Raw genomic sequence first — 10,175 nt, forward strand, 5'->3', positions numbered from 1 at the left:
GATATATAATACCTATATATCCCATGATCATTACTGTCATGTTCAGTCCTGACAAAGGTAATTATCAAAGTAACCAATCAAAAAAACTATATCTGCATTTCCTGCCACTCAGATGCAACATTGATAAGAAGGAATGATGACCTTTTGCTTCTGCACAACTACTTCCGAGGCATCTTTTCTCTGACAAGCAACACTAGAAAACAGCTGATGGAAGCGTTTGTCTTTCTTGATTCCAACAAAAAGGCATCAAATTGGATTAACAGTGGTGGTTTAAGGGGTAAAGAGAAAAGCATTGTTTGTTGTGGCTCTCATTTCTTAACATTAGCATAGCAAATAGGTTAATCCTGGCCTGCATTAGCAAGTGTGGCCAGCAGGAGCAGGGAGGTGATCATCCCCCTCTACTCAGCACTGGTGAGGCCGCACCTCGAGTACTGAGTTCAGTTTTGGGCCCCTCACTACAGAAAAGACGTTGAGGCCCTGGAGTGTGTCCAGAGAAGGGCAACGAAACTGCTGAGGGGTCTGGAGCACAAGTCTTATGAGGAGCGGCTGAAGGAGCTGGGACTGTTTAGTCTGGAGAAGAGGAGGCTCAGGGGAGACCTCACTGCACTCTACAACTTCCTGAAGGGAGGCTGGGGTGAAGAGGGTTTGGCCTCTTCTCCCAGGCAACGAACAGGACCTGGGGAAATAGCCACAAGTTGTATCAGAGGAGGTTTAGGTTAGACACGAGGAAAAACTTTTTCTCTCAGAGAGTGGTCAGGCACTGGAATGGCTGCCCAGAGAGGTCATGGAGTCGCCATCCCTGGAAGTGTTCAAGAGGCGTCTGGATGAGGAGCTGCCAGATATGGTTTAGTGCTTGTGGTAGCAGTGGTAATGAGAAGACGGTTGGACTAGGTGATCTTATAGGTCGTTTCCAACCTTGTGAATCTATGATTCTATGATTCTGTGAATTTGGCTGCAGAGGTGGGATTCTTCAGTCTGGAGAAGAGGAGGCTCAGCAGAGACCATACTGCTCTCTACAACTGCCTGAAGGGAGGTTGTAGGAAGGCAGGAGTCAGCCTCTTCTCTCGTGCAAGCAGTGATAGGACTAGAGGGAATGGCCTCAAGTTGCACCACGGGAGATTCAGGTTGGACATTAGGAAATACGACTTCTCCAGTAGAGTGGTCAGGCTGGAATAGGCTGCCAGGGAGGTGTTAAAGGAACATTTAGATGTTGTGTTGAGGAACATGGTTTAGTGAGAACTATTGGTGATAGGTGGATGCTTGGGCTGGATGACCTTGTAGGTCTTTTCCAACCTTGGTAATTCTATGATTCAAGCTAATTGCTGCGCAATGCCCTTTTTCTCACCATGAAGCTTGTAATATTTTTTATTACCACGGGGTGGGGGTGAAGATCTTAGTGAGAACCATTCACTGCTCAGTTGTGCTCCGGCTTTTTTTTAAAAATGTTCAATGGACAGACCAGGTTTGTCAGCTGTTTGCAGTGTGGGAACCACCTCGGACACAAGGTTTTCAATCACTTGCAGCAACCAGGGTGAATTGAGGCCACTTCTTATATCATTAACTCCTTTTACTAATGGTTTTCACCCTTCACTGTTCATGATCAGCGTTTGTGGAGCTGAAGATACACTGAGTTGCTTTCCTACTGGTCCTCAGAGAGCAGCAATTTCAGTAATGTCAAGAAGACACACTGAAGCATCAAGTTATGGCTTCTTCAAATTTGGCTCATAAATTCAGGGGTGCTGTAATTATGAGCAATCCTTCAAACAGCAATGGAGAGCTTGCTAGCTACAAGTGAAAAGCTCTTTGCCATTCAATTTCTTTACTTAACTCAGCCTTGTTACTTCTTTTCCATAATTACCTAACATTGGTAATGTCACATTCACAGTTTTAATTTTGTTTTAATTTCTATACTCTTTTTGTCCCTACTTCCATCTGCTAACCGACCTTCATAAGTTTCCTTCACTAAAATAATGGTATGAGACCCGTCTTCTGTCCTACAAACTTAAATAACACATTTGTATAATGGAACAGGCATATCAAAGCTTTATTGATTCATTTTAATAATTTTATTTCACATAACCATGGCAAAAGCTGAAGTACAGAACACTTGAGCTTACTATTGGAATTAACAGAGAGATTCCAGTTTAGCTCTGTTTTAATTATTGAACAGCTCTCAAAATGAAACCACTGACCTTTGAGAATTCAGTGACCAAACAAGTGCTTATCCTCAAGGCACATATTTGGAGCCTTTATTCCCTTACAGGAAGCTTTTATGTAATACTGAAAGATGCCTATGAACATTGCAAGTACAAAGTGAATGAGGTAAGACCAAAGATATGATATATACACTGATGATGATGATGATGATATTGCTGTTGTGTGGTGAGAAGTGCATGTAAGGGGATGAAATGCTGAGGCACAAAACATTATCTTGAACAACTGGGAATGGAATTTTCTGTGGGAGGACAAGGACTGTCAGACTAACCCATGGGGTAATTCACATGTTAACAGCATCCCATACAGCACTTCTTCCTTTCACTCTCCTGTAGACTTCTTTGACTAAGGCAGAAAACATTTACATAGTTCAGAAATAGCAAAAGTTTGACATGTTTTCAACTCTCTATGGTACAAACCAGCAGCAGATGAAGAGAGATTTTGCTGGTGGGTGACCAAATACCTCTCTGGTATTTTGCTGCTGGCAAAGGCACCACCAACAACATTTAAATAACTGCTGCAAAATTGGGAATATTTTGGAAAACAGGAGGAAATATTAAAGGATGTGTCCCAAATGTAGGGCTATCCTACCCTATAAAGTGAATGAATGTTTAAATTGAATATTCCTACCAAGGTGCAATTGTTGTTAATGAGAATATACTGGTGTCTCTCCCTTACATGGTACCTGCATCACTTGAAATGACACAGTCCTAGTTAGTGTTTCAAAAGGAAACTGATCTTAGCATTAAATTCTTATTCATGAAAGAACTAATTTAGAAGTCAATTACATAAAATGTACTTATTCTGACTACCATTAACCTCCATAGGCTGAGCTTCTGTGCATTAGTTATTTAAGGATAATAGCATCAAATAAAATAGATTCCAATTTTGTTGCTATTTCATTTTTGTCCCTCTTTTTAACCTCTTCCCACTTATTACTCTTATAAAGAGTAATTGGCAAGTCCAATTCCTGTTCAGTGGACCTCTCCTCAAAGCCATAAAACAGCAAGGGTTCTCTAATGAAAGTGTAAAGATAAGCTGGGTTTTATGAAGCACAGTTAAATGAGAGGGGGAGAACTAGACTAAAGATCTGCTTTTGCAAAAAAATTCTTATTTGATTCCTCACATCTTTGTCCTCATCTCACTCTGCTTCAGCTCTGACCCTTTGTGAGGTCATTCAACTTATTAACCCAGAAAAAGACTAACTGTGATAAAAGAGAAAAAACAACAACAGCAACAAATGCTGTTGTTTTGTGCCAAGTTAAGGGATTGAATCACCTTAGCTCACCTCCTGCAGGCACCACAGCCAGCTCGTGGGAGACAAGAGGTACAAACTTGTAGCCATGAGCAAGCATGAAGAGATGTAGATGGGGAAGACCTGTTTCTTCTCAGTTGCAAGCTGCCTGACTGGCTCAGTTATTCCCTTAAGAAGCTGTTAGATAAATACTGGGTTATTAATGGCCAACACTACCTGATCTGGAGCCCTGAGAGAAGAGATATGTTGACTTCAAATGCGTAGGGTGCTGTTTTTATCAAGTCTTTCAGAAAGGAAGGAGTGAGCTTGAAGCTGTAGACAGGCTTCTGTCAGGCAGCAGCAGCCATGAAGCAGCTCCTATGTGAGTGCTGCTCTGGCTAGGGGAATGTAGAAATTATGACAAAGAGTGCCTGTGTGTTATATATAAGCTGAACAACAGCTTAAAGGAACAGGATGTCGTATGAATCCTTGTTTATGAGTGTAGGGTCATTATTCTTACTTGAATCAAGCCCCCAGGGCTTGAAATCTTGTCTGTGCCCTTGGCCTTAGGACAGCGACAAGAGCACACTTCCTTGTGGAGTTGCCAGACATTGGAGTTTTGAGTTGTTGGTCAGAGTAAGTCAAATCACTGAAAGTGTGATGATCAATTCTGCTTTTTTATTATGATCTTGAAATACAGTTCAACCATATTCACAAAGTCTGTGCTTTGTCAATACTCTGATGGTTTAAACAGATCAGTGGGAAACTCAGTGGGAGATACTGAGCTGTTGGTTGCTGGCTAGATCCTCAGGACATGAGGGGTAGCCCTCAGCTTCCCCAGAGCTTTGATGATTTTCAGCTGCTTACCATCTACCTGCATCAGTATCTCTGTGGACTGTCCTTGCAGAGTTACTTCCACTGGTCACACTGTATAAGAAAATATGAGACAGAACCTATACGACAAAGGTATGTCTGATATTCCCATTAAATTATTATTGGAAATAAAGCCTGGTAGTGTCAAGGATGGTATTTACTGCTATATAGAGACCTGTAAATAAAACAAAACAAAACAATAGATATGTTGAAAGCCCATTTCTTTTTTTTTTTCCTCCCTCCCCAACACTGTTTTTGGCCTCACAAGCTAAATATGAGGAAAAAACCAATCAGACAGACTTAAGCAAATGTACTTTTCCTTTCTTACATCTTTCAGCCAAGATCCTTTAGCCTTTCTAAAGAATGAAAAGCTGGATTATACTGCTGGCTATTGCAGTCAGCACAGAAGAAGCACAAAAGCAGGATGTCTGTACCCAAGCATATCCTGGCATTCCTGGCAATCCTGGGCACAATGGCATACCTGGTCGTGATGGACGTGATGGCTCAAAAGGCGACAAGGGAGACACAGGTACTGCGTTCAACACAAAGAGTTGGAAGTACAAAATAGTTTGCTATTCGTTTCCCAAAGATGCCTGGCACCCTGCATTAATAGATTAGTCCAGCTAGCCCTCAGAAAACATCTCAGACTTCCATCACCTTCTTGTTTGAGGATGGAGATATGAGATAAGACCTAATGAAAGCAAAATAGATAATAGAGATAATAGAGAGGTCAGGTCCAAGGGACAAAAACAGCTTCAAAGATGAAAGTCTTTACTTTCTATTTAGGGAATATTTTCAGGTCTGCTTGAACATTTTGAAGCCTGTAAACATATTTCTGCATCCTTAAAATAGCAACTATACTTTCAGAAAAAAAAATCAAGCCCAATTAAAAGAAAAAAAAAAAAAATCAGTGTAATAAGAAATGTGCAGAGGTAACAAGGCTTCTATTTATTACCAACATTTTACACTTGTAGGACTTGATTCAGAGTGTGCCTACTTGCTGTAACATAAGCACCATTACAGTGAAGGGCAGGGAAGGACACTATCTAAAAACAGTGTAGGATTCATGCTTGCTGTAGCAGGCTGTAGTAGAGATTTGCACATAATACTGAAGACAGGAAACCTTCTCAGCCCGAAGACAGTAACTCCTGTGGTAATTTAAGCCTCAGGATAAGGCTGCCCTTTACATCCGTGCTGCATCATCAAGGCCAGGGATCTACCAGGGGATGAACTCGCAGACATGAACTTACAACACTCCGTCAGAAGTGTCACAAATCCAGAATGCAAAACACAAAACAAACACAAATCTGCTTCATATTTGCTCACAAATTTTGGTAGGAGAGCTTTCCCCCAACAGGCTGTCGGTCAGGTCACCAACTGTGTGGCATCACACAGTGGGCATTGTGTCTTAGTGCATAAACCTGTCATGAACAGTCCTATTGTGTGCACAAATCAATCAAAGCAAAATGAAATTGTGCTGATCAGATAAACCCTTCTGCCATCCTGATCTTGCAGATCGTGAATCCCAGCTTTTGGTTGTTTTTTCTTCTTTTTTTTTTTCAGTGCAGCACATAACCCAGCACGTAAAACAAACTGAGGTCAACAGTCCACAAGAAATTAACTTGAAATGTGCTACAGTGTTTTACTATGCCTTTTAAGCCAACGGAAATGCCTGACCTAAACAGACAGTAACTGGTGCAATCACAACCCAAAAGCTAATGAATCACTTTCTTTGCCAGAAAACCTGTGCCTCCACAGCAAGTGAGTGCTGCAGTCAGCGCTGAAGGTGTAGTCTGATGTGCATTTCTTTGGTAGTAATAATAGTACAGGCAGGAACCTCTGCTAGATCTTGTTGCCACCCCTCCACTCCCCTCTCCAATACACCACAACACTTTGTGTGCCTACACAGTAAATCAGATCAGCTGAAAAATAATCAGCACTTACAGTTTGGGTAAGAAAGTTACCTGCTGCTTACTGTCTGCTCTGGGCCACTGAAAGTCAGGTCTACTCACTTCAGTATTTTACCTTCAGTGTCTGCTGAATAGTTACTTTGAATTTGTTTATAAAGCAATTTACAGAATTCTGCCAGGCAACCCTTTACGTGCTCTTTCTGTTTTCAGTGACCTCGTCTTGCTTAAAATTAAAAAAATCCATCAGCTTCTTACTAGGCAGATTCAATTAATTGCTATGCTAAATGAAGGGATTAAGAGCGAATGCTTCATTCAAATCTACAAACAATATTATTCTACAGTGATATTTCATCACCATTGGCAAATGCCTGCAGATGTCTTTTCTTTGGGGGCAGTTAATCACTGTTTCACTTTGAGGTTTTTTGTTAGGGTACAGCTTCTTTCTGAATGTAGCTTCCTCACTCCTTTTCCTGCTGGTATCTTCCATGTTATCTTCCATGGATGAAGGCAACAAGAGGACAAGAGGTTTTCACCTCACTGATGTTGACCAGCACACTCCACACAGTTCAATATCCCCCTTCTTTATGTTAGGAACTCTCTTTGTCTCAAAAAGGTGTTCTTCCCAAGCAGAGTTTCTGTTCTCCCAGTGAGATAAAAGCCTCAGCAGTGGCATGCACCAGAAGTCAGGAATAAAATGACTACATTATTGTTTAGCCAAACTTGAAGAGGAATGATCAGAGAAGGATTCAAATCCCATTTTTTTCTGGTACTACAGTTGTTTAATGAAGATCTGTTTTTTTCTTCTGTACTAGGTGAAGCAGGACTTCCTGGCACTCCAGGGAAAGATGGTGCAAATGGAGAAAAAGGACAAAAAGGTCAGAGAGGGAGCACTTCAATTTGTTAGTTGTCTATGGGTTTATGAGCATTGGACATGCTATACACTCTAGCTGTAGCAAAGTAATGCTAAAGTTTAACTCCTCGTGCACTACATGATGTTATGATGTGGAATACAATAACCAAAAACCATAAAACCATGACAACCTTTTTTCAGAAGGGGTAGAGGCTGACAATACAAGAGGGATTTGCTCCCTCCAGTTATCCTTCTGCCTCTGATGCCACATAACTTATCTCCTCAGCCTATGACTTCACCTTTCCTATTGCTCATCCCTTTGTCAGCTGAGGCAGACACCACATCTGTAGCTATCCAAGGAAACTGAAGCTCCCATAGGCATGTGTGTACCTTCAGGCAAAGGTACTTCAAAAAGAATTACAAAAGACATGAATTGTACACCTGAAAATACAGTAGATCCTGTTATTCAGTAAGATCAATCAGGTGGGTCCCTTCCAACTTGGGATTAATTGGGATAATTCCACGATTCTATTCTCTTGCACCTTTTCCATGCCTTTGTGCAATCACACCTCATGCAAATAGCCCAGATTTAAGCCAGCATCTTCAGTAGTATTTTAAAATACATGCCCACGAGGCATTAGCCCCAATATCCTGGCTTAAAGCAGCCCCCAAGGGCCACAGGACAAGAGCTGCTATGCATTCTATAAAACCAGCATCTCACCTCAGATCCCATTTCCCATATTCTTGTGATGTTTTTCCTATCTCATCACAGCAATCATAAACTTTTCCATAATCCCAACAGCCCAAGCCATGAAGGTCTAGAAAATGGCTACACCACAAGCTTAGCCAAACTATGTGCATATAGTAAGTCTCCTGAGTGATCTGTGAATAAAAGCAAGTAATGAGACGTTAAGCAAGTTGGAACACAAATTCAGTAACTTGGTGATGCTGGACTTGTGCATCTTTTGGAGTAATTGTGCATAGGCAATTTATATTTCCAAAAGCATGGAAACCTGCCAAATACTGTATCCAAGTTCTCCAAAATCCTTAGGATTATTCTGAAATACACCATGGAATATGCACTGCATGGGAGTAATTACAAGCTGCTCTACAGCCCTCAGATGTTTCCTCAGTCTACTAGAAGGAAGGAGAGTGAGACATGAAAACACAAATGTTTAACATTACAGAGCTATCTTCTCTTCCCATGTCAGTGGCCTGTTGGATCTGTTGTGCTTCTTTTCCAAGAGGCTAACCACAGAATTTCATGGTTTTACTTCATTGCTGCTGCCAAATACTCTCAACTCTGAGCTGAGAACTGTGTAAAGTTCACATTTTACATACAGTATTATTCCCAATACCAAAAGCCACAAGCTTTAACACAGAAATGATCCGACTCTGGCTTTGATTGATAGAGTGTACGGACATTATGGCATCTTCTAGCACTCACATCTATCAGTTGCTAATGTGCTATTCAAAATATAGGACCTTTCTCTGCTTTGTACAGAAGGATTTTCAAAGGCTTTGAGTTTCATTCCAAGTGTGAATGAAGAATAAATGGAGCATGTGAAAGCAAATACCAATATAAAAAGCCTTTAGTTGCAATTCAACAGCAATCTAGGTAACCCAAACAAAGACCCATCATATAGAAACGATATAAACTCATGGCAAGTTAGATCTGGGTGTTGCTCAAGTAGTAGATTCTCTGACTAAATTGCGAACTGTCTCCCCCACATATAGAAAAGGCTGAAAATATGGGTCTGAACAGATGCTGTTTGTACGAGATGATCTGAGCAGTCAGTGCTATCAGCAGCCTGCAGACAAATCACACCTTCCTTTCTTTGACCTTATTTTTGTTGCTTTCAGCAAAGATCCCTGTCTTCTATTGGCAGGCTTTTCTGTCTTGAACTCACATGTATGAAACGCTGTACATATGATGAACACGGTATAGACTGTGGTGACATACACATATATTTTTGTACTGAAACTCATGTTTTGACTCACTAATCCATTGGACATTTTTTTTTCCCACTTAGGAGCCAATGGGACTGTTGAAGAGAAGGGGAACAAAGGAGATAAAGGAGAAAGAGGACGACCTGGGAAACTAGGACCAAAAGGAATTATAGGGTCAGTGGGTTACAAAGGTCAGAAGGGAGAGCTGGGACTGCAAGGACAAAAAGGGTTAAAAGGAGACATTGGGCCCATAGGTCCAAAAGGGGCAAAGGGTGAAATTGGCCATCCTGGAATAATTGGTTTGCCAGGGCCAGTTGGTCCCATTGGTAATCCAGGTCCTAAAGGTAATACTGGAGATCTGGGGCCACCAGGCAGTCCAGGAATTCAAGGGGAAAGAGGCTTGAAAGGAGACAGAGGAGACAAGGGGAACACAGGTGCCCCAGCAGTTCTGCCAAGGAGTGCTTTTAGTGTAGGCCTTACAGCTGCTACCAAGTTTCCTCCCCATAGTCACCCAATCAAGTTCGACAAGGTGCTTTATAACGGCCTAAGTGACTATAACCCAGTTACTGGCAAATTCACCTGCAAATTCTCTGGTGTTTACTATTTCACCTACCATATCACTGTCTACTCGAGGAACGTCCGAGTAGCTCTAGTCAAAAACGGGATCAAGATGTTGCACACCATGGATGGATACCAGGGTGCTGAGGACCAGGCGTCGGGAGCTGCCATCCTTCAACTACGGGCAGGAGATGAGGTGTGGCTGCAGGCTCACCGAGGAGAGAGTTTCAACGGCCTGTTTGCAGATGCTGATGATGATACCACCTTCACTGGGTTCCTCCTGTTCAGCACCTCTGAGATGCTGGAACCCACAGCATGAAGCCACGCTGTTAATCTGTGACTCGAGTGAATTGTTGTCTGATTTCTGCTCATCCAAATCCAATATTGTTCAAAGCGGTGGAGGTTCTTTTTAAACTCATAGAATCATAGAGTGGCCTAGGTTGAGAATGACCACAATGATCATTTAGTTCCAATCCTCCTGCTATATGCAGGGTTGTCAACCACCAGACCAGGCTGCCCAGAGCCACATTCAGCCTGCAAGCAAACTCGATGCTGGTTTGCTTCGTACTCTTCCTTGCTTTTTTTT

General features: G+C 41.9%; 1 protein-coding gene across 1 annotated transcript; it reads left to right on the forward strand.

Moving 5' to 3' along the window:
- Positions 1-1,242: 1,242 nt before the first annotated feature.
- LOC100547356 (complement C1q and tumor necrosis factor-related protein 9A-like) lies at positions 1,243-10,168 on the forward strand. Its single transcript, XM_031552044.1, has 3 exons — positions 1,243-4,850; positions 7,044-7,106; positions 9,115-10,168. The coding sequence occupies exons 1-3, from the start codon at positions 4,685-4,687 to the stop codon at positions 9,906-9,908; spliced, it is 1,023 nt and encodes a 340-aa protein (XP_031407904.1). The 5' UTR covers positions 1,243-4,684; the 3' UTR covers positions 9,909-10,168.
- The last annotated feature ends 7 nt before the right edge of the window (positions 10,169-10,175 follow it).

This window comes from Meleagris gallopavo, chromosome 1, assembly GCF_000146605.3.
Source record: "Meleagris gallopavo isolate NT-WF06-2002-E0010 breed Aviagen turkey brand Nicholas breeding stock chromosome 1, Turkey_5.1, whole genome shotgun sequence".
NCBI classification, from domain to species: domain Eukaryota; kingdom Metazoa; phylum Chordata; class Aves; order Galliformes; family Phasianidae; genus Meleagris; species Meleagris gallopavo.

What these genes read in the sequence shown, in the direction of transcription:
- LOC100547356 (XM_031552044.1), top strand. Translation starts at nt 4,685, where the DNA reads ATGAAAAGCTGGATTATACTGCTGGCTATTGCAGTCAGCACAGAAGAA. An exon ending in AGGCGACAAGGGAGACACAG is followed by an intron (nt 4,851 to 7,043) that starts GTACTGCGTTCA and finishes CTTCTGTACTAG; the next exon opens with GTGAAGCAGGACTTCCTGGC. An exon ending in TGGAGAAAAAGGACAAAAAG is followed by an intron (nt 7,107 to 9,114) that starts GTCAGAGAGGGA and finishes TTTCCCACTTAG; the next exon opens with GAGCCAATGGGACTGTTGAA.